We start from the raw sequence: 24,180 nt of genomic DNA, 5'->3' as shown, positions 1-24,180 counted from the left end.
GAAGGGTAGCCACGCGATGCAAGTTTTTCTTTTAAGTTGTTAGCATGGAACATGTATTCGTCCTGAAAAGAACAATTTCTTCGAATTCTTAGAAACTGCCCTAAGGGCAAATTCTCCTTTAGACTTCGCGGATGATTACTCGTAAAGTGTAATGCTTTGTTCCTGTCCGACTTTTTCTTAAAGAGCGGAGTTGCCAACCTTCCTTCCGAAGGGTAAATCTCAACGTCTAGAAAAGGCATTCTGTGTCTAGAATGGTTAAGGCTGAATTTGATGTCTTTAGTTCTGTTGTTTAACCACTGATGGAACGCTTGGAGTTGTTCTTCTTCACCTGTCCAAATTAGAAAGACATCATCAATATAACGGACCCAGCCACCGATCCACTGTTTGTAAGGATTATTCTCATAGACACATTTCTCTTCGAACTTGCTCATGAAGAGTACCTCTAATTCTGGGGCAAATGGACACCCCATGGCTACTCCCTTTATTTGGAAATAAAAATCTTCCTTGAATTTGAAGTAGTTTTTTTTCAATGCCATGCTTGCCAGTTCCAAAATGAATTTGGTAGGAATTTTTACTGGTCTCTGTCTACTGTATAAGTATGTCTGTAACACTGCAAGACCTTCGTCTTGCGGGATCTGAGTGTATAATGAAACGACATCCATACTGACTAGAATATGTTTATTCTCATCAAAGGGCATCTGGTCTAGTTTATTTATAAAATCCATTGTGTCCTGCAGGAATGATTTCACGTCAGACATGAAGGGTTTTAGAAAAAAGTCACGAATTTCGATACTGGTTCGAACAAAGACTCGCAGCCCGAAACTATAGGTCTTCCCGGCGGTTGTTTTTCGTCCTTGTGTACTTTTGGTAGTACATAGAACAGAGGCGTTCTCGGATGTCTATTCTGGAGGTATTCATATTCTTTCTTTCCAAAGAAGCCCTGATGGAAACCTATATTCAACACCTCAAAAAGCTGTCTTTGTAACTCCCATGTTGGATCTTTCTGTAGCAGTCTACATTGGATAATTGTTTGTTGACTTCAACTGTATATTGGGGAACACCCCATACAACAATTGATCCGCCCTTATCGGCCTGCTTAATTGTTATAGTTTCATCACTTTTCAAAGTTTACAAAGCCTCCTTTTGAGCTTTTGTCAGATTCGATTTTATAAACCCATGTTTTCTTTTTTCTTTATCGGCAATGGCTGAAAGTACTGTTCTCTCAAATGTGATCACCTCTTTGGGGATTTTGCTCGATGGGGGGCAGAAAATAGACTTCTTCTTCAGTCCTGTTGTTTCAGAATTCAATTGTATAATATGTTCAGAAAAGAAAGTGTAAGACGAATTTTCCTACAGAATTCAATGCATTCTGCTTTCATCTGGAAAAAATTAGTAGGTTTAGTAGGAACAAAAGTTAACCCCTTTTCTAACACACTAATCTCCATTTTTGTCAGAACCTTGTCTGACAGATTGTATATTGGGAACTCGTTTAATTTTTGTAACTGTCTCCTCGTGGACATCTCCCATGGTTGTTCGTTGTAGTGAGTTTTTCCTTGTGTTCTTTACTGGCCTCTCCCTACAAAAGGCTGCTGTTGTGGCAAGTTTTGTTGGTAGTTTTGTTGGAAATTACCTCTTCTTGCAAAACCTGGTCGAGTGTTTCTATTTTCAACTTCGCTTCCACTTGAGGATGAGGTGTCTGAAAAACGAACAAAATTATTTCTTGATCGCCCCTGATTTTCTGGGAGAAAACGGAAAATCAGGGGCGACTTTTGTTAGATATAAATAAAACTTTTTTTGATTAAATTCAAACTGAAAGATTGGTTTTGCAAGGGCAATTGTTTCATTCATTGTTTCTTGAACTGATGGTTAAGTAATAGTGCAGTATTGGCAACTTGTTTTGTTTATTTAGATTGTGGCGTGGCGTGGCCTTGCTGCGCTTAAGCCAAACCCTTGTTGTTTTCCTCTGGTACATGAGGGCACTTCATTGGTGCCTCCACAGGCAGTGGTTTCAACACAACGGAGATCTCAGGGAGTCAGTCATAATCTCCAGAGAGTGTTCAGGGCAGCCTGTCTCAAGGCAAACCCTTTCAACCTCTTCCACCGGTGGCACAGTTATCACGGATGCCTCCACTCTAGGGTGGGGTGCTCCTCTGGGGGATCTGGAAGTCAAAGGTCTCCAGAGGAAAAGTTGCTTCACATCAACCTTCTGGAATTGCGGGCAATATGTTTTGCACTAAAGGCTTTCCTTCCTTCCCTTTGCGGTCAGTCGGTTCAGGTCCTGACAGACAACACTACCACAATGTGGTACATTAACAAACGGTGAGGAGTGGGGTCGTATCGTCTCTGTTGAGAGGCTCTGCGACTCTGGTCCTAGGCTCAGGACCATCATATTTGTGTGTTTGCTAATCATCTAGCCGGTGTGCTGAATGTTCATGCGGATAGTCTGTCTGCATTTATCTGCAGATGACAAGTGGTGGCTTCATCCAGAGCTGGTTCATCACATCTTCCAGATGTGGGGGTCTTCTCGGTTGGACCGGTTTGCCACTCACAAGAACGCGCACTGTCCGTTGTTCTGCAGTCTCCAGTAACCGATACAGGGAGCACTGGTGAGGTACTGGGTTTTTCAGAACCGGTACTGATCCGGTAACCCAGCGGTGCCAGGGTACACCCAAAGACCTCGGGTACTTTCCTGATTCAGACCACAGAAACTCAGAGTCTTCTAGGTGAAGTCAAGGATCGATTTTATTGGCTGCAACCAAGGTAACAAGCGTCCTAGAAGTACAACACACAGGAAGTATGTTCTCAGGAGACTGCCGCAATTCACAAAGTCAGGCTTCTCTTTTTATACGAAATATTGTGCTTTAGGCAAACATTCTTTGCATTTTACTATACTATCGAGATGTTTCCATTACAAAGAGAAAGCAGAGTCATGATGACAAGGCCATAGTTCAGTGTGTACAACCCATAATAAATTACTCGGCAAGGCCCAACATTTTCATCAGATATCGCTGGACCCCCAATAAAACCGGGCACCTCCCCATCATAAAGCAAGCGAGAGAAAAGAGCAGGGACAGGTGTGAGCAAGATTCGGCAGGGTGTGTGTGCGATGGATGGGTTTATGGCCTGTTGAGCCCTGATGCTATCTTGCTCGGCCACTGGGAGAGGAACTGACCAAACAGGTTCCGCCTGGGGCAATGGTTCCAACCTGCCCAGGTCAGAGAGGAGTCCATTAAAGGTGTACGTGTCCTTTGGGATCGAATGGAGCTGCATTATAGGCCTATGTAAAGGGCAACACACAAAATGGCTGCCGTACACAAAATGGAAGCCAAGGGTTCAGGAGGTAAATGACGATTTCGAGGTGAAGTCGTCAATCAAATACGACGAAAATGCTTATATATAGCGTACTAGCCATTCTCGGTCTTTTGATACCAAATTCGTCATGTTCTGATGAAGTTTTATTCTCGAGTGCAGAATTATTACACGAGTCCAGAATTTTCAATACTACACTGGGGGACGCGTTTCATTTGGATTGGAGCTCGCAACTCCTTTTACGCGTTTCCTCCCATATCCATGATTCCTAGGGTTCTGAGGAAGACTCGCCAAGACCGGGCCCAAGTCGTATTGATCGCCCCGGTTTGGCTAAGAAGGGTGTGGTACACAGATCTACTTCACTTCTCATCGCTCCCTCTGCTCTGTCTCCCTATCAGGGCAGACCACCTCTCGCAGGGCCAGGTTCTTCGCCCCACCTCCAGAGCCTGCACCTTCATGCCTGGAGATTGAACGGGGCAACAGGAGTTCCTTCTCTCTCCCTCTGGATGTGGCGGATGGTATTTTATTGTCCAGGCAACACTCCACTAGGTCTATTAACTCGTATAGATGGTCTAGGTTTGTTAAATGGTGTGGAGAGAGATCCAATGATCCTTTAAAGGCCCACTTGGCAGATGTTTTTCACTTTTCTTGGCTCAGCAGGGTTGTGCTGTGGCCACTGTTGAGGGTTATTTGTCAGCTATATCTGCTTTTCTTTTTTTGCTGGATCAGCCGTCTTTATTTAAATCTCCCATTGTTTTGATATTTATTAAGGGCCTTACCAATAGGGTTCTGCCTACTCCTTTTGTTATGCCTCAATGGGATTTAAATCTTGTTTTGACTTTCTTGATAGGTTTCCAGTCTGAACCCTTACATAGTTGTCCTTTGAAACGCCTGTCTTTTAAAACGTTCTTTCATGTGGCTATTACCGCAGCAAGGAGGGTGAGCGAGCTTCAGGCTCTCAGTTCAAAACCCCTGTTTTTGACCATACATTCTGAAACCATGGTTCTCAGGGCCAGGGCTGCTTTTCTGCCTAAGGTGGTTACTCCCTTACATCTAGGGCAGTCCATTACTCTTCCTGTGTTCTATCCTCCCCCTTACCCTTCCAAGGAGGAGAGACTTCACCGCCAGGATCCTAAAAGAGCGGTTAGCTTTTTTTTGAACAGGACTATGGACTTGCGATTGGACGATCAGCTCTTTGTGGCCTACGTTGGATGCATGAAGGGCAATGCTGTGCACAAGCGCATTCTTTCCAGGTGGATCATCTTGTGCATCAAGATTTGCTACGCCCTTGCTGGTAAGGAACCGCCTGAAGGTGTTAGTGCTCATTCTACCAGAGCCAAGTCATCCACTTCTGCTTTGGCCAGAAGTGTACCTGTAGTGGACATTTGTAAGACTGCGACTTGGGCCTTCCTCCACACTTTCGCAAGGCATTATTGCTTGGACTCTGAAATGAGGAGGGAGGGCAACTTTGCACGCTCTAAACTGCAGGACTTTTTGGTATAGAAGGGTGGACACCCTCCTCCGAGAGTGAGACTGCTGTGGGAATCTATTCTTAAGTTGAGGAATCCACAGGCAGATGTATCCATCAGAAGAACAACTTACTTACCTTCAGTAACGCTTTTTCTGGTGGATACAGTATCTGCCTGTGGATTCCTCACTGACCCACCCTCCTCCCCGATGTCCACCCTTGTATACCTTAAAGGTGACATTGTTTGACATGTTGTTTTGCATTGTCTATTCTATCTATCTTGTACATTTATAGGAAATGGTTATATTCTTTGGCTATCCTTTTGATTTTACACTACGTGTATTTCTTTGAATATTGTGTACTGTGTATACTTTGAATCGGTTGTCGGTCCACCTGTTCGCCTCGGAGGCACGGAAAAAAATGGGTTGAACTGACGTCATCACGCTGACAAGGCTCTCTTATGGCTCCATGACGTCATGCGGAGTCGCGAGCGGTGCCACAGCATTGTGATGTCCTCGTCGGCGTGGAGAGCTAGGAAAAATTCCACGGAATGCTGCCGCAGGGGATATTCATAAGGTGAGGAATCCACAGGCAGATACTGTATCCACCAGAAAAAGCGTTACCGAAGGTAAGTAACTTGTTCATTACCACCTAAAGCATGTTTGTAATTTATTTTTCCGCACCAGCAAGCGCAGATCAGGAGAGAGCGGTACCACCAGTCAATTTTTGACTGATTTGTTTTTGGGACTTTTGTCTCTGTTCGTTGAGTCTTTGACGCCTGGTGTATAGGGATACCCGGTGTTAAGTTTTGCGCTGCTTGTCCCCGCACAATGTCTGTGACGGACCCGCACCGTGAGTGTCTCTACTGCCTGGGGCACAACCACGACTCCAAATCGTGCCCCGAATGCCGGGCCATGGCTCCAAAAACTTTGCGGGAGCATTCCCGAAAGTTGCTAGAGGCCCGGGAGTCGGCTCCGCGCCGTTCAAGGTCCCGGTCCCGTGGGAGGTCGAGGGACCGGTCGCAGAGCCACCATCACTGGGGTGCTGGGGTTCTCCATCAACGTGCCGAAGTCGCACCTGATTCCCTCTCAGATGCTCCTCTTCATCGGAGCAGTTCTGGACACAGCACAGTTTCGGGTTTATCCTCCTGAACAGCGATTCCGAAACATTCAGGCTATGATTCCGATCTTTCGGCCCTTGTCGTGGGTTTCGGTCAGGATGACATTGAGACTGCTGGGCCTCATGGCCTCCTGCATCCTGCTGACCATTCATGCCAGATGGCATATGCGGGCTCTGCAGTGGGACCTGAAGTTCCAGTGGGCGAAGCATCAAGGGGAACTGTCCAATGACGTCCAGATCTCAGAGGGCACGGTGCAACAGTTGCAGTGGTGGTTCATGAACCAGCATTGGGTCAGTGGCAGATCACTCTCCCTTCCCCAGCCGGAGCACACAGTGGTGACGGATGCGTCCCTCCTGGAATGGGGCAGCCACATGGGAGAGGCGGAGATCAGAGGCCTCTGGTCTCAGGCGGAGTCCAGGCTCCATATCAACCTCCGGGCCATCCTACTTGCACTGAAAGCATTCCCTCCCTCTGTCAAGGGGAGAGTAGTGCAGGTGTTCACAGACAACACCACCAGCATGTGGTATTGCAACAAGCAAGGCAGGGTGGGGTCATGGACCCTATGTCAAGAGGTTCTGCGTCTCTGGACATGGCTGGAACGTCAAGTCATTTCCTTGATGGTTCAACACTTGGCAGGTTCTTTGAACGCCAGGGCGAACTTCACTCGCAGGTGATGCAAGGTCTCTTTCAACAATGGGGAGAGCCTTGGTTAGATCTATTCGCCATCGAAGAGAACGTGCAATGTCAACAGTTCTGCGTGTTGGAATTTCCAAGGCGGCACTCGGTCGGTAACGCTTTTCGTCACAAGTGGAGTTGCGGTCTTTTGTACGCCTTTCCGCCTATACCACTTCTACCCAGAGTGCTGACGAAGATCAGGCGCGACCGGGCCCAGGTCATTCTTGAGGCCCCGGACTGGACTCGAAGAGTTTGGTATCCGGAGCTACTCAGTATGAGCGTGGATCCCCTGATCCGTCTCCCTCTTCGTGAGGATCTTCTGTCGCAGCAGCCGGGGGCGGTCCTCCACCGAACCTGTCCAGCCTCCACCTAAGTGCGTGGAGATTGAGCGGCGACAGTTGATTCCATTTGACTTGCCTCCTGAAGTCTGTGATATCATTCTGGCAGCCAGGTGTCCCTCCATTAAATGGGTATACGCCTGCAGGTGGAACTAATTTGTGGCATGGTGCACAGCAAAGGTTGTGGATCCCCCTTCTGCCCCTCTTTCAAAAGTCCTTTTGTTGCTTCTTTCTCTGGCCCAGCAAGGCTCTGCTCTGGGCACAATTAAGGGCTACCTCCCTGCGATTTCGGCCTTTCTCAGGCTCCCTGATCAGCCCTCTCTTTTCAAGTCCCCTGTTGTTCATAGATTTCTCAAAGGCATTACTCACCATTTCCCTCCTATTACGTTTGTGATGCCGCAGTGGGACTTGAATCTGGTTCTTACTTATCTGATTTGCGCTCCCTTTGAGCCACTTCACAACTGTCCTCTTGATCTATTGACTTTGAAGACTGCTTTCCTGGTTGCCATCACCTCCACTAGGTACATGAGTGAGCTCCAGGCTCTTTCCTGTAAGCCTCCTTTTCTGTCTGTTCATTCGGACAAGGTTGTGCTTCGCAATCGTCCTTCCTTCTTGCCGAAGGTTGTTACTGCCTTCCACATCGGACAAACTATCACCTTGCCCACTTTCTTTCTGCCTCCGCACCCTTCCAGAGAGGAAGAGAGGCTCCACCGTCTGGACCCAAAATGTACGCACTCATTTTACCTGGATTGCACACAACAGTTCCGGGTGGATGACCAGCTCTTTGTTGGCTATGTAGGCGCCAAGAAAGGTCAGGCTGTACACAAGAGGACTATCTCCTGCTGGGTCGTCTTGTGTATCAAAGCCTGTTATTCTCTAGCTAAACAGGAACCGCCGGTGGGGTTGGCCACCTCTGCTTCTGCATTGGGACGTGGTGTCCCCCTGCAAGACATCTGTCAGGCAGCCACGTGGGCCTCGCTGCACACTTTTACTAAGTATTATTGCCTTGACAGTCCAGTCCGAAGAGACCCCTTCTTTGGCCGTTCTGTTCTCCATGACTTTATGGTGTGATCTTTGTTCGCAGACCCACCACCGGGGTTGGTATTGCTGGGGTATCTATTCTAAGGTAAGGAATCTATAACGGGTTTCTTTCAGATGAACAAGTTACTACCTTCAGTAACGATATATCTGTAAGAAACATTAGTTATTCGTTACCGCCCCACCCATCCTCCCCGTTCTGCGAACTTAATTCTAGGGCCCTAGTTTCAATACACCAGTGGTCAGTATCTTGCATAGCTCTGCGTTCCTGGCGTGGAAAGTCGTGTACAGAACTGACATCAGTGCGTATGGGCGCGTCTAAGTAGCTCCAGCGGCGGCATCTCAGCGACTACAACGCCAGCGATGTACGCAGAGCCGTTCTACGACGCCTACCGACGCGCAGGGGTACTGCTGATGAAAACTTTCCGGTTCCAGTCTGACGCCTGGGGGTAATTCTAAGGTAAGGAATCTATCACTAACTAATTTTTCTTAACGATATATCGTTACTGATGGTAAGTAACTTGTTTGTTTGTGGATTTACAGATAATCTCTCTGATACAGGACTATGGTTACAGGTAAGTAACTTTTCTTCATCAAAAACATACTGATTTTAGATACTCTAATGATGATATATATGGATAGCATCTATGTTAGTCTGCATGTTAATAAGAAGTGTTTTTCACATTCTTTTGCATTCCAGGCATGCAAGTTTGCCCTAAGGATGTGTGGCCCTAACATGGGATGTGAAGGTCTTTCAGACATGTTTAAGAACCATCTGCATGAGGATAGAGGCCTGCACTATGGAGAGTTCTTGAATGACGTCTGCAAAAATCTTGTAAGGGCAGATCCAGACATCTAAAAAAGTTTGTAATAGGAATAAGTAGGGTGGTTAAGTGAGTGAGATACATTGCCTGTACCTCAATTATTATTTCTGAAATTGGTGTACCACCATTTTGTACAATATATGCCATAAAGAGAGCAGGGATTGAGCCAAAAGCATAGAATGATGACCTGAATTGTCTAAACTGTAAATATGATAAAATAATATGCATTTGAATTTACACCGCCCATTGCCCACAATGATATAAAATGCCAATTGTTTTCCTTAGAGGGCAGAGGGGCATGCATTTATAGTCTGCAGGAGCTATAATATAGTGTTGTGTTTCAGGTGTTGTCATGCTTTTTGAATGCCCACTTTGACAGTGCAACTCTTGGGTGGGTGCTGAGATAATGATTCAACATTGTGTGATTTAGCCTAGTGCAGAACACAGCCTTGAAATATGTCTGTTGCAGCTACCAGTTGGTCAATGTGACTAACATGAACCCATGGTTTGAACCCATGGTTTGACCGTACTGTGTTATATGTCTTGTTGTGTATCTCCAGTGTTTTTTATTTTTATTATTATTGTTCTGTCAAATACTGCTTCATTGGACTTGCAGCTAGCTCAGTGCTGTATAACTTAAGATAAATAAGTGGGCTCATTATTTTCCAAAAGAAACCTGAAGGTATTCTTGGGTCTCCTTGACGCTCTTGACAAATGGACTGCCCTGGAGTGCATCCTTTTGACATCTCTCCTAAGCCTGCATATTTGAGTGCTCATTTCAGGAAACAGAGCTATGAATTAGTATTTTTAGCCTTATATAACTATGGCAATATTGTCAACACATACAAGTGTAGGAGGCTGGCTTAGTATATGGTGCACACTTGCACTAATCCAGGCAACCCTTATGGTGACTGTAGTGGTATTTGATAACCATAGAATGCTCTCAAAGTGGGAGCTGGGGAGAGCAGCCTGCAGGCTTATCTTGATCTAGTGGTATGCAGCTTGCTTTACCAGTTTCATCTGTAGTTTCGATTAGAGGAAAGGTAACCACACAGGGTTTAGCAAAAAGAAGTCAATTTATTACAAAACAATATCACTATAACATTGGTATATCTCCGACCCGGAGATATCAACACAATACACTAGAATATTTCCAAAGCAATCCGGTAAGTATCATAAAATACAGTGGTCTCCAGGGGGAAGACCAAACCATATATTAAGAAAGTGGAATGTAAAGGAGAACAGGACTTGGACCACAAGACCCAGAGGAGCCAGAGCCACAAGGAACCGCCCAAGGTAAGTACCCAGGAACCCCACAGAGTCTGTGTGCAGAGTTGGAACCTGGTATATGTGCCCAGGTGGAAGCTGAAGAGGGGACACAAGTCTGCCTGTCACCATGGTGACACTGGTCCCTGTTTCCCTAGAGGCTACAGCTTCTTGACCAATTATAAAAGGCTCTTGTCTGTACATGCCCACCGTATTCAGACTTACAGTAAAGGTGGCAAGGCCCATGCCACCATCACTGACCAAGGTAGTCTGAGTGGGGGTTCTGACACGGCCAGAACCCACGTCAGTACCCCAGGAGAACCCAAAACACTACTTCTATCAGTGTTACTGCTAGAGGCCCTAGGGGTTTTTGTAGTAGTAGTCTTGCTAGCCTTAGGGCAATTGGCATACTTTGCCTTATGGCCTTTCTCTTTACAGAGATAGCACCAAGGTTTCTTGTTAGAGGAAGAGGATTGGGACCTACCCCCAGAGGAAGAGTTTTGGGGACCTTCAGGGGACTCTTTCTGTTCTTTAGAGTTTCCCCACCTTTCTCTTGGGCCTTAAAAAAATACGCTTCTTCTTGTCACCACCACCGTGAGACTTTTGTTTCACCCTGGTACAAACCCATTTGTCTGCCTTCTTTCCCAATTCTTGGAGAGAGGTGAGATCTGAGTCTACCAGGTACTGGTACAGTAGCTGATTTTGCAAATGAATAAGGATGTGCTCCCATGCACATTACTTCCATGAAGCCAGCCTTCCAGAACCTTAATAGCACTATGAACAAAATCTACCCAGTCTTCAGTGTGTGCCTTTTGTGTGTCCCTAAATGTAAACCTGTATTTCTCAGTGGTTAAACCAAACCCATCAGTGAGGACATTCTTCAAGACTGTGTCATTATCTGCATCTTCCTAACTGTGCGAAGTCTGTGTCTACTTTTGTTAGCAAAGGAGAGCCACGGTATAGCTGGCCACTGCCTCTGAGGGACCTTCTGAACTTTACAGGCCATCTCTAAATCAGTTGTCCATTTATGGATGCCATCCTCTTCCTGGTAAGGAGGGACCATTCTGCTCAAGTTCCAACTGTAAAAGGAGTGTTCCCTAACCCTATGTTCACTAGTGGTGCCACCATGGGATGCTAATCCCAAATTCTTCCTAGCCCTCTGAACTTCCAGGGTCTCCTTATCCAGGGCCATCTGTTCCTTCTTGATCCTGAGATTGGCTCTCTTAAACCAGAGCAGATGGTATTTCCTTTCTAAGGAGTCCTCTCTCTGGCTGGAGATGGATGTCCCTCTGGATTGATTAGAGGAGGTTGAATTTACAGAGGAGGTTCTAGACCTCCATGGAATCTTTGCACCCTCCCAGGAGGAATAAAAGGGGACCTACCTCTTGGGCCACCCTCTGTGTCGCTAGAACTATTCACTGGGGTGTGAGAAGTTGGCCTGGTATATGATGTTCACTATTCTAGTGAGCACCTTGCACCAGTCCAAACAACCCTTATGGTGATGGTTGTAAAGTCAACCTTATAGACAAGCTATCCTAGTGGTAGCATGGACAAAAGCAGTCTTAGGCTAAACTCAAGAGGGCATGTGAAGCCAGCTGTTTTACCAAATGCAAACCTTTTAATACCAAATGAAAGGACACCACACAGGTTATATATTCAAAATATATATGTATTTATTTCTAAATCAATCCCCTTAACTCTTTATGAGCACAGGAGCACAAGCACATAACAAGTAACTTAATATAACATACAAAAGTTGCACAAATGTGGATTGGCCCTGGTGGCCCCCTAAACCATATACTAAAATAGTGGTATAAGAACCACGTCACGAACAATGGTAAGGCCTAAGGCCTAGGGCCTTGGGAATCGCTGGGGCTACACTGGACTAACAGTAGTTAGGGAGCAGGAGGCCCACGGGATGCGGGTGCAGTGTCTAAATGCACACGCGTGCACACATAGAAGTCAATGGGTGCGCAAAGTTAGAAAGTTAAAGTTTTAGGAGTCTTCCGACTGGACTAGAGACTAACCACTTGAAACTAGGACACTAGGAGTGTAAACCTCTACAGGAGCACCGCAGTACTCTCGTTACCTCACCCACAGGAAGCGGGTGCATAGGTGTCAAAGTGTCGGGTTTCGTCGTGGAGTTCTATGGAGCCTTGGAGAAAAGATGCTGCAGGCGACCAGGAGAGAAGAGTCCGGTTGGATCCAAGGGCGGATTGAGGATGAAGAGTACCTGAAAGCAGAGGGGACAGAGTCTGGGTCACTAGCCAGTGACCAGGATGGAACCAGGAAGGAACCAGGCGAAAGTCGGGGAGCAATCAGGTGATGTCGTGAAGCTTGTCTCTGCAGCCACGTGGACCAGGAGGTGTAGACGACGACCAGGAGCTGGATACGGATGTCCCACTAAGCTGGAGCAACCAGACCAGCGTTGGAAATTCAAAGTTTCATCGTCACAGAGGCCACTAGCCAACGGGCAAGTGACCGGACAGACGCGTCGAGCAGGAAAATGCAGAAGGGCCCCACGCAGCACTCGGTGAGTGTGGAGAGGTGATATTCAGTGCAGTTGGTGCTCGGGGCTGGGTCTTCTCAATCCCCAATGCACAACTACGAGGGTGCCTCAGAAGTGGCACTGAAAGCAATTTGCTGGCTTTCCAAGATGGCCGGTCCCACATCTCGCGTCGCCTCCACGGGTCTCGGCTTTGCTGTGGCTGTGGATCGGGCTGAAGGAAGTCTGGAAGTCCGGGTCTTGTCAGGCTATGTGTTCGAGCTCCGGCTGGAGCAACGACAAAGCAAACCGTTGAGCGCTTGATGGTGCCTGCTTGCACAGGGTGGTCACTCCTTGACCACAAGGGAGATTCTTCAGTCTTCTACGTCGAGTAGGATGTCGAAGGGTCCAGAGTTTCGTATCAGAGTTTGTCAGGATTATCTAAAGTCTTGGGACTCAGCTCCTACCTATATACCAAATCTAGGGGCTGGATTACCTGCTAGGTCCCTCCTATGGGTGGGACCCAGGAAGGGGGTGGTTACACCCCTTTCCCTTTGTCCAGTTTCACGCCAGAGCTGGGGCTGGAGTGCCCCAGCACCAGTTTGAACTGACCTATGCATGGGACACCTGGTGTGCCCCAGGCAGTGTCTAGTTTCATTCAGCCCTTCCTGCCCCAATACACTATAGCCTGTCTGGGGTGGTGCTAGCACCTCCCTGTGACAGGAAACCTATTGTCCAAGCCTCCCTCGCTGGAAGGACTCCCGGCAGCAGGAGGTCAGACTTGTGTCTGTGGCAGCAGCATCCATTTTGTGATGCTGAGGCTCTGGTTAACTTTAACCAGGATTAATGGAAGTAACATGTCTTCTCCCTCTAGAAGGGTGGAATGCTACCCCCGTCGCCAGAACTGGCGAGGGGGTAGTATTCCAAAGCGTATGACACCTTACACGACATGTTTTGATAAAGCCAAACCAAAGATAGCATTTAACCGCGAGGTTCATAATGCACTTTTTGAGTATATGGTATGGCATTATTCCAGAACAGCTATAAGGACATGGTTCCGAAAGCTGCAGACAGGCTCAGCTCATGCTAGAGCACCATCTCACATAAAACCAAGCACTCTGCCTTCAGGATTGTTAAGTATATATGTAAGCAAAAATTCCCAGGCATGCACAAACGTGACTAGCAAGTACACATGTAGATAGAATTATCTACAACAACATTAGACAAACTGCTTTCTCCAATAAAATTGGTTTTAATTTTTCAAATATTCATAAAAAGTTCATATGATAAAAATGCATTACAATGTTCAGAGTCAATGCAAACTTCATTGTAACTATACATGATCTGTTAAGGTTAAAATTTCAATAAACATTATAAAAAATGATGGTTTCCTGTCAGGATTGTTAAGGCCTGCCATAGGAGTGACTTATAGGTGTATATGTGTCCAGATATAGGGTTAGACATAGGAATACTATATCTAAGCAAGGGGTGATTACACGACCTTGCCCCAGCTGAGTGATCAGCCAGTTGTGTCAGTTTGGATGGCCAGCCAGGGGTGGCAAAAGATATGCTGCAGTTCCTGGTAGGCCTTGGGTGCACCTATGCCCTGGGTACCTATAGTACACTGTACAGGGACTCATAAGAGTGACTCTACATGGGGTATTAGAGTTCATCAGTGAGTGATCGTCAGTGCCCCTGCCCCATCCCACCCCAGCACACTAAGTCCTGTCTGAGAGGTGGTTACACCTCCCTGTGACAGGAAACCTAGTGTTCTACCTTCCCCTGCAGCAGGAGGGCAGAATCGTGTCTGTGGTCAGCAGCAGCACTAGCTTGTATGCACATACTGAAAGGTTGTTGCCAGGAGATCAGGGGGTCCCCTAAGGGCCATCAAGAAACCAAGAAAGGGGAGTGAAGAGGTAATGCTCATAGGAGCAATGGAGGTGGGTGCGTCAATGATCCATTCTTGGATTGATGTTTAACCGTGTCCTCCGAGACTACATGTGTTTTCTACAGTGGTGGAAAACACACAGTTTTGTTAAAATACCCCTCACACACCAAAAGGGCCCTTGGTGTCATACTTCATCTTAGGGGGTACTATTTCTGAAAAAACAAGACTGTGTCGTGTAGGAGTGTGAGTTGATGGTTCAGGAGTGAATGATAGAGTGATTTAAAAAATACCTGGCTCTCTGGACTAAAAAACTTTAATATTCCTTTGAGCTGGTATTGTTAAAAGTGAGGAAAAAGGGTTGGAGGTATATTGCCTCAAAGAGCAGTCCCTCCTATGTCTGTCAACATGTTTCGAAGCCCTCACCTGGCTTCTGCTTCAGGACCAAGAGGATCCCTTCTACACTCACTATATAATATAGAGCGATGTCAATAAGGTATCAAAAAAATAGGGGTGGCTAAGAAAGTAGTGTATATACATGTAGTTATTACTACATGGTGAGCATACCAAATAACCATGCACAGTATACAATACCTAAATAGGTATACTACTTTGTAATTTGATCCCTAAGGAGATAATGCCCCATGAGTGAACGAGCCGCGGGGAGGCAAGACATAGTAGAGGCAGTGTCCTTGAGGTAAGTGTGACTATAGGCACACTTCCCATCCGTTTTAAGGCTCCTTATTATATAGCTCAAAGGAATATTAAAGTTTTATTAGTCCACAGAGCCAGGTATTTTTTGATTCACTCTCTTATTCACTCCTGACCCTTCCACTCACACTCCTACATGACACATAGTCTTGTTTTTTCAGAAATAGTGCTCCCACGTAGTCGTAGGTCGTAGCACGCCCCGTCCTGCAGCGGGACGGGAAGACCCCTATGATGAAGTATGACACCAAGGGGTCTTTTGGTGTGTGAGGGGTATTTTAACAAAAGGGTGTGTTTTACACCACTGCAGGAAACGTGCTTAGTCTGGAAGGACACGGTTAAATATCAATCTGAGGGTGGATCCTTATGTTTTCTATACAGTCCCCTAAGGGACCCAAGTACAAGGGGGACTCCCTTGGGGGACCCTCCTGTACTATTGGTAACAGCTTTTCAGGGTCTGACAGCAAGCTAGTGCTGATGTGGCCAAAGTCATGATTCTGCCCTCCTGCTGCTGTACCAAGCTCGAGCAGGGGAAGGTAGAAAAATTGGTTTCCTTTCACAGGGAGGTGTGACCACCTCCCGGACAGGACTTAGTGTATTGGGTTGGGGTGAGGGCGCTTCCCAGCGCCACCAGACTGCTTTCAAGGGCACATTAGGTGCCCTCTTCAATACCTCAGTTTGAGCAAGTTCCGGGAGCCCTTTGCGCCTGCTCTGGTGCAAAACTGGACAAAGGTCATGGGATTATCCTCCCCTTTGTCCAGCCTTCCTCTGGAAGGGATGCCAGAGTCATTCCAACCCTTTCCCTAGGGTACTTATGGACTTACCTGTGGGTGGTTCCTTACATTCACCATGGGACAAGAATCAAGCCTGAAACCATGTCACTCTTTGACTGTTTGGATACTTGGACTTAGCTAGACTTCGCCTGGCACCGAGACGGCATCAAGGAAGACTCCTGCTGCTCTTGGTCGAACCGTTCTGTGAGTCATCTTCATCGTGTGTGTCTGTGCTTCTTCCAGGATCTTCAACGGACCTGTGGGCTTTAAGGAAACTGGAAGTAATCTCCCTTGGAGGGAAGGAGTCACTCCCTTGCATCTGCAAGCACTGCAACAAAGCTGACCGTCTGCTGCTCCTGACGTCCCATGAACTTTGAAAGGCTCAGCAACACAGCCTGTGGTTCTGCAACTTCCTCGAGGCCTGATCTGTCCTCACTGCAATTTTGAGGCCAGTATCCCTTGTCGGAACCGCTGGGACCGAACCCTTATGCAACATGTCAACTTACCAATGCCAAGGCTTCATTGCTCTGTACTCCAGAGATCTTCGGGTTACAAGAAGCTCAATCCTCCAGCATTTCTTTCTGCTAAGTACAGCGTCCTCACCGCATCCTCTGCACCGTGGGCCTTCCTTCTAGGTGAACTTAGTGGGCTTGACTGCTTGCTCAGAGCCTGCTCTGACTCTCCTGCTTTTGGTGAGTCACTTGAACCTTCTTCGTTCTCCACACCAGTTGTGGCTACCAAGGCTTGGTATTCCCACCGAACAGCTACACCCTGGTCACCAACATCCGACGTGGGACAGCGCATGCACAGCTCTTGGTCTTCCTCGGCATCGCCTGGTCTTTCGCGGGGACAAGGACGCAGTCAACTCATCTGAACCGCCGACATCGGTGAACATTGCTCTTCGTTGCCCCCTGGTCACTCCTGAGTCGCATATACACTGTTCCCTTTGCTTGCAGGTTATTTACTTCCAGAATCCACCCTTCAATTCCACCGGGCTTCTTCACCTTCTTCTCCAGAGGCACTTTTCTCCAATTCTTCCATTGTTATCTACTGAGGTTTCACACTTCTCTTCATCCCTATGCACCTGGCTTCCCTGGTGAAGGTAACCTGGTCTCCGGGGTATACACGGGTGGGGTGGCTCTCCAACCTTCAGTCCTCCAAGGGAATTCTTCAGGGTCCTCTGGGAAGGGTCCTTCTGCAAAACCAGAACCAAGACTTCTCCATTGACTTCTACTGGGCATGCAGCTTTGTTCCTACTCGGCACACAGAATCAGTGGGGTTCCTAGATACTTACCTTGGGTGGTTTCTTGTGTCTCCGGCTCCTCTGTGTGTTCTGCTCCGAGTTCGTCCCCTCCTGCAGTTTGCATTCAACTTTTTTAATATATGATTTGATCTCCGCCTGGAGACCACTGTATGTTGTGCTACTTACCATATTATTATTTTCGTTTTGATGTGTATTGTGTTGATATCGTGGGTAGGATATATACCAAAGTGTTAGGGAGTGCTGTGTAATAAATAGAAGTATTTTTATATACACACTGTGTGGTTCTCTTTCATTTAACTTACATCCTAAGGTTAAACTGGTAAAACAAGCTGCTTAGCACTCCTTGAAGATAAGCCTTAAGACTGCTCTCCACAGACAGCTACCACTTAAAGAGCTTTCTAAGGTTGTCTAAGACCACGAAAATCACCATAAGGGTTGTCTGGGTTAGTGCAAGGTGCACCACTTAAATAAATGTCCACCATATACTAAGCCAGCATCCTACAAACGTGGTGACAATGTTTGTATATACTAATTTTACTCCTCCACACTATTTTATGTTGCTGTCACTTTCATTGACTTGATTATCTAAATAAAGTATTTAACCCCTTCCATGCTGATGACGAGCTCAGCTCGTCATCAGCTTTACCTACCCTGTGCGGATGACAAGGTGAACTCGTCATGGAACAAAGAGATTTGAGAAATCTCAGCACAGGACGGGAAAAGCCATAGCATTGAAGGTGTTAAACAACCAACCATGTGAATTTGTGTTCATGCAATGATTCCAGTAAGTTGTCATTTTACCAAGTATTCCTGGTAAAATCTGTTTAGGGAAAGGAACATGGATGCACAGTAAAACTATGCAACTTGTGACCCCAGTTCAGCTAGTAACTCCAGTTCTGATGGATACTTCTGCCTGTGGATTCCTCACCTTTTAAATATCCTCTGCGCCAGTATTCCGTGGAGGGGATATTCAAAAGGTGAGGAATCCACAAGCAGATACTGTTTCCACCAGAAAAAGCGTTAACTAAGTTAAGTAACTTGTTCTTATTAGCAGAAATAGAATTTATTGGCACCTGGAATGAAAGGTAGGAAGATATGTTGTGTGGTGTTGTTCTCTCATACATTCATCATGTTTCTACACTTGCCCTTATTTCTTAGTTATATGGCTTCTTTTCCCCTAGATGCAAGAATATCCTGAAATGCTGAACCGCTTGATTGCTACCAACATGTCTTACTTCAAGAGCATTTGGGCTGACATCAGAGCTGCTGCACCCATGTTCATTGGTAAGATCCTCATTCGATTGGTATTTTCATGAATCTTATATTTTAGCCATTATGGGTGGCTTCTGACAAGATTGTAGATGTTGATACTAGGTGCTTGACCACTGCAGTGTTCTTGATCTTTGACCTACACTGTTCTCTCAGTTTTTAAAGAAGACTTAATAACATCCTTTTAGTGTCCGTTACGTTTATTAAAGCCCACTTGAAGTTTTAAAGGGCTGTAAAGATAGAGCAGTGGCGGGTGCTAATGATCAGGGGTGGGGGGGTGAGAGGGAGCGGAATGAAAAAAAACACTTACCTGGGTACTGCCGCCGTCTCTCCTCCGTCGTCTGTTCTCTGTCCATGAAGCAAGAAGCACACAGGCTCGCAGACTCCATTAGCCAATCACAACACTGCATGACAGCAGCGTTGTGAATTGTCTGAGCACTGTGGGTCAACGCTCCGACGGGCTGGGAAGCTGTGCATGTTCTCCACCCAGGCTGTGCAATGCAGATCCTGGAGAACAATCAAAGTGGGCATGACTGTTTGGCCAGCCCAAGACAGTTGGCCCAACCGTCATGCACACTTAGAGTGCTCCCCACTCCTCCAGCTACTCTGATCAGCCCCACACCAAAGCCAGTTTGGTACAATAAAATTATAATAACATTGCGTTATCATTTTATTGTACCTTTTTGAACTGCTCAGAGAGCAGTGGGGCGACATTCCTCAGCTGAGGAGCCGCTGATGAGATGGAGGGTTCTTGGTAATTTTCTTTCCTCTACTTTACATGTGTGACCCTCTTGGTTGTATGTCTATTAGATAGCTTGCAAATTGATTTTATGATGGCTGCTTCTACCTGCAGATCCTCACTAGTTGAATATCTCAGGCACCAGACTGGATCTAAAAATGCCTTTCAAAGCTCTCCCACAGTAGTGGCACCGGCTCCACTATGACGCTGGATGCTAGCTCATGATGTGTCACTGGAGAGATATAGCATACTCCCCGGCACACTAACATCAGTTCCTTTTTACTATGCCCTTCAGTGGAGATCTAGAGTTGTCCTCAGAGGTTTTCTCCTGGGTTTTTTTCAAGTCCCTCAACCATTCACATTTTTAGTGCAGTATTATAATGGATACTTCTAAACACAGATCCTCCAACATTGGATCTTTCATTTATTTATATGCTTGAATTATTAGTCATCATCAGATTACGCATCCCTGATAATCTTAAATAGCAGTAAACAGTGTTTAGGTCTGAATAACACTGTTTGTTTTGTAGTACATCTACCTCATTTGAAGCAATCTGAATTTCAGCCAGTGAGGTAGAAGTGATCGCTCTCTTACTCCTCCTACATGACACTTAGCTCTAACCTCTCTGCAAACTTTTCCTGTTACTTTTTCTGGTCTACCCTGGGACTGAACCAGCCCAGCCTTCAACTTTTAGACAACTGTAAGTTGTCTTTAGGGTACATTTTATGAATAACCTCCAGATTCTGATAGAGACTACTAACTGCAGATTGATCACCTTCTGAATACCTCCAGTCATCAAACTAGATCCGAAAACCTTTGCTCAGCAATATCCTCCAGCATAGATAGGTGGCGTTGTGCAACGTCAAGGTTCCTCGTGCAGACGTGAAATTGGTCCCAGAATATATATATATATATCACTTGCTCATGCTGGCGTCGGTTCCTTCCATTCCGTGCAAACAGATGCGGATCCAGAGCTTCAAATGTTGAGTTTTTTGCTAAATTTCTACTAGACATTACTTTTTTAGTACAAAATGTCACCCGGACCATCATGTTTTAAGATGTTATTGACTTGAAACCAATAAATGTTGGTTACAGATCCACACAATGTCTCTTTGGAGTGCCTTTGTTCTGGTCACGTTTCAAGCTTTGTGGCAGCGGAGATGAGGAAGTCTCGTTCAATGTCAACAGCATGACAGCCTCAGTTGAGAACAAGGAGGAGATCTCGTTCTACATCTAGAGGTCATTAAAGAGACATGAGTTCATCAAAATCAAGTAAGTCCAGAAAGAGCCATAAAAAATCCAAACATGGATTTCCTGCTACATGGTGCTCCAACCATTAGAGGTCAAATGAATCACCTTGAGCTTCTAGATAAAGTTGTTCCCCTATTGTTGAACCACCTTCAACATCCTTTCCATTCCGGCTTCCAACTGATTAAGTGGCGACGCCAGACCAGCTCCAATAGCTGAAGAAACCTTTGGTGTTACTCTAGATCCGTCTGCTACGATTTAGAGCATCAGAGATCCCTGGAGGCTTCCTTTTAGACATTGACAGATCCATCCTTGATGCCAGCTGTGCCTCTTAGTTTAGTATCAAAGCCAAAGACTTCAGGCCCATCATACATGGACCTGTCAACATCTCTGCTTTCAGCACCGCATCTAACGCCACAGTCGCTCAAGACCTCAGACTCTATTGCCGATGCTGTTTGCAGATTTGATCGTTGTTTCAGACACTGAAGCATCATTTGCCACAGTTATACGCAGGGCAGCAGAGACCCTTGATCTTATTTTGCTCCCTGAGAGTTTGAAACTACTTTGGTAATGGAAATTCTAGACCCAGCTTGCACTTCGGAAGAACCTTTATTGCCATTTGATGAAGCTGGGCACCAGGGCTAAACCATGATTGTGTCCTCCAATAAATCGCCAGATTGCGGGAATCAACCATCCGTCTCTGTGAGATGCGGAGGTTCTTTTTTTCTTCTTCAGTACCCAAATCCAGAAATCTCAATAGTGCAGGCTTCAACTAGCCATACTAATCCCAATGCCTTCTCTGCTACTCACCCTGACAGGGAATCGAAAGATGGAAGCTTACACAAAGAAGGTATTCTCTTTCACTAGTTTAGCTTCAAGGTTTGTTAATGCTTCAAATATGGTGTTCAGTTTCTTAGTTTCACCCGTTTCGAACCCGGTCCCTCAGTTGCATCAGATCCTTATACCTCCGAATGCCAGATTTGATCGATGTGCAAATATGTTTGCCCTGATGAAGTTCACAGTGTGTATGAAACGCGGTGGCTGTCTGTTGCCATCATCAATGAAAAATAAAGATTTTCTGGATTATATACAACTTGGAATTAGATCTGGATATAAATAAACTTTGCTGTGTTTGGATTCAGATCCATGGGTGCTCCAGATTGTGACATAAGGTTATTCCATACACTTTCAGTCATTCCCTTCTGACATTCTTCCACTTCCACATCTACCACAACATCTACCGAAGGACCACTTGTCAATTATTCAAGAAGTCCAGGCTCCATTTACAAAGGGAGCAATAGAGAGAGTTCCAGTTTCAGAAATTGTGACTCCTGTTCATTTTTAATACCATAAAGGATCTGTGTCTTCACCCAAAATTAGATCTTTGTCCGTAAACTTCTTCATCCACCACTCAAATTACTTTCATATTTCACCATACTAATTCACCACTAATCCTTTATGGGGTCCGGAGTAGCGTGCTACTTGCCAAAAAATTGCTTCAACGCCCCATCCGGGGTAACCAGCGCTATATAAATACAAACCTTTTTTCCTCCTCGATAGTTCTGCTATCCTTCTGAATCCAAATAACTGACTAACCTATCCACCACTTAAAATTACTTTCATATTTCACTATACTAATTCAACACCAATCCTCCAAGGGTCCCGGAGTAGCGTGCTACTCGCCGAAATGCGCTTAGACACCTCGTCAGGGGTACTAAGCGCTATATAAATGCAATTACAATACAAAGGGAAAAGATAAGTTCAAGATGCTCACTCTGGGCCAAATAATCTGCCCTGGACCCAGTAGAATGAATGTTAGTGTTAGATCTGCGGGATGTGCATTTTTACTTTCCCATCCTGAAATCTCACAGATGTTTCCTGCATTTTAAGATGGAAGAGTAACATTTCCATTTTCCATCCTCCCTTTTGGGCTGACCAGTGCACCTCGGGTGTTCTCAAAGGTAAAGGTGTTGGTTGCGCCCACTTATGGAAGTTAGGAATGCCAGTCTTCCTATAACTCGACGACTACCTGTTGAAGGCTATCTCACCTCAGATACTTACGAACCATCTCCAGACAAGGGCCGACTTGTTCATATCATTGGTTTTACCATCAATATGCCTATCCGGGATACAGTATTGTTCCTCGGTATACCTCCTCAACGAGTCCAGGACATTCAGGCTATGATTCCGATGCTTCAACCTGCTGCCTGAGTATCAGTGAGAACAGCTTCGAGACTTCTGAGTCCCTTGGCCTCCTGCATCCTACTTGTGGACCATGCCAGGTGGCACATGGGGGCTCTGCCGTGGAATTTGCAGTGTTAGTGGACTAAACATAAAGGAAATCTGTCAGATTTTATTCATGTGTTGGAGGAGACTGCAAAAGACCTACAGTGGGCGTTACTTGACTGCAGTTGGACCAGTGGCAGATACCTTTTCCTACACTACCCAGAACTTTCTGTGGTGAAGTAAACACTGTTGCTGGGTTGGGAAGGCCATCTGGGAGAAATGGAGATCAGCGGACTCTGGTCTCTTGAAGACACCCAGTATCACATAAATCTTTTGGTGTTTCGAGCCATCTGTTTGACTTTAAAAGCTTTCCTTCCAAAGATCAGGTGGGAGAATGCGTACAGGTACTCATAGACAATATGGCTGTTGTGTGGTATTGCAATGAACAAGGTAGAGTAGGATTGTGGGATCTGTGCTTGGAAGCTCTGTCTTTGGAAGTGGCTAAACAATCGGGGTGTACACCTGATGGAATCTTAATAAGTCAGAATGGATAAACTCAGCCAGTATTTCCTTGCAGATCACGAATGGCACTTACAATTGGAGATGCTACAGAGCATCTTTCAGCAGTGGGGCGAACCCTGGCTTGATCTATTTGCCACTACAGAAAACATGCATTATCCAAAATTTAATGCGTTGGCGTGCCCAAGGCTGTCGTCCCTAGTAGAAACCTTTCGCCTGCATTGGGGATTGGGTGCTACCTACCTCTTTTGCCCTGAGTACTCTGGAAGATCAAGAGAAACAAGGCCTAAGTCATCCTAGTGGCTCCGGACTGGGCGAGGAGATTGTGGTACTCTGATCTTCTGGTCATCAGCATTGGTTCACCAATTTGCTTTCCTCTTCAGGAGGATCTCCTGTTGCAGCAGTAGGGAGGGTGTCTGTAGCAGAACCTGGGCAATTTACATCTCCGTGCATGATCTAGTGGCAACAACTGATGGCATACGATCTTCCTCCTGAAGTCGTTGGTGTGATCCTGGCAGCCAGGCGTCTATCTACAAAGACTGTTTATGGTGGACGCTGGGAGAAGTTTGTGGTGTTACTCATGTCGTGTTCAACATTTACAAGCTTCCCTTTCTGATATTCTCTTGATCTCTTTGTGTTCGAGGCATGTGGGCTGCTGAATTCATATCTATAGCATAGATCGCCGCCTAGTGTTGGGTCCGGATGATTGCACATTGTTGTCCTGGAAGAGTCTTCGAAGTATCACGAGATAGGTGGCTCCTCCCCTGGACTACAGTGCGCATGGGCATCGACTGCATCCCCAGATTGTTTTTTTCCGCCATTGGGTTCGGATGTATATTCATTATCTCCAGTTCGGAATCGATATAGACTTTTCTTAAGGCCTGAAGGCCTTTTTTTCCTATACCGTCGGTATTGTTTTGCGCTCGGTGCCCAGCTCTGTTCCGGCTCAGTTCCCGAGTCGGACATCCCGAGGAGTCGCGTGGCTCTTCGGTGCACGAGGCCCAGTCGACGCAACAAGACTTTCG

The 24,180-nt window shown here is 46.1% G+C and overlaps 1 protein-coding gene across 5 annotated transcripts in view; it reads left to right on the top strand.

The window, feature by feature from the left end:
- The window catches only part of MROH1 (maestro heat like repeat family member 1), a 2,054,050-nt gene that overhangs the window by 1,981,065 nt on the left and 48,805 nt on the right, over positions 1-24,180 (top strand). For all 5 annotated transcript variants that reach the window (XM_078686516.1, XM_078686513.1, XM_078686514.1 and 2 more), the window contains 2 exons: positions 8,649-8,783; positions 18,335-18,437. In XM_078686516.1, the coding sequence (XP_078542642.1) occupies positions 8,649-8,783; positions 18,335-18,437 (238 nt within the window). The remainder of the gene's footprint in view (positions 1-8,648; positions 8,784-18,334; positions 18,438-24,180) is intronic.

This window comes from Lissotriton helveticus, chromosome 4_1 (assembly GCF_964261635.1).
Source record: "Lissotriton helveticus chromosome 4_1, aLisHel1.1, whole genome shotgun sequence".
In the NCBI taxonomy this organism is placed as follows: Eukaryota; Metazoa; Chordata; class Amphibia; order Caudata; family Salamandridae; genus Lissotriton; species Lissotriton helveticus.
The sequence above is the reverse complement of the archived record's forward strand: the minus strand, read 5'-3'. Positions and strand labels throughout refer to the sequence as shown.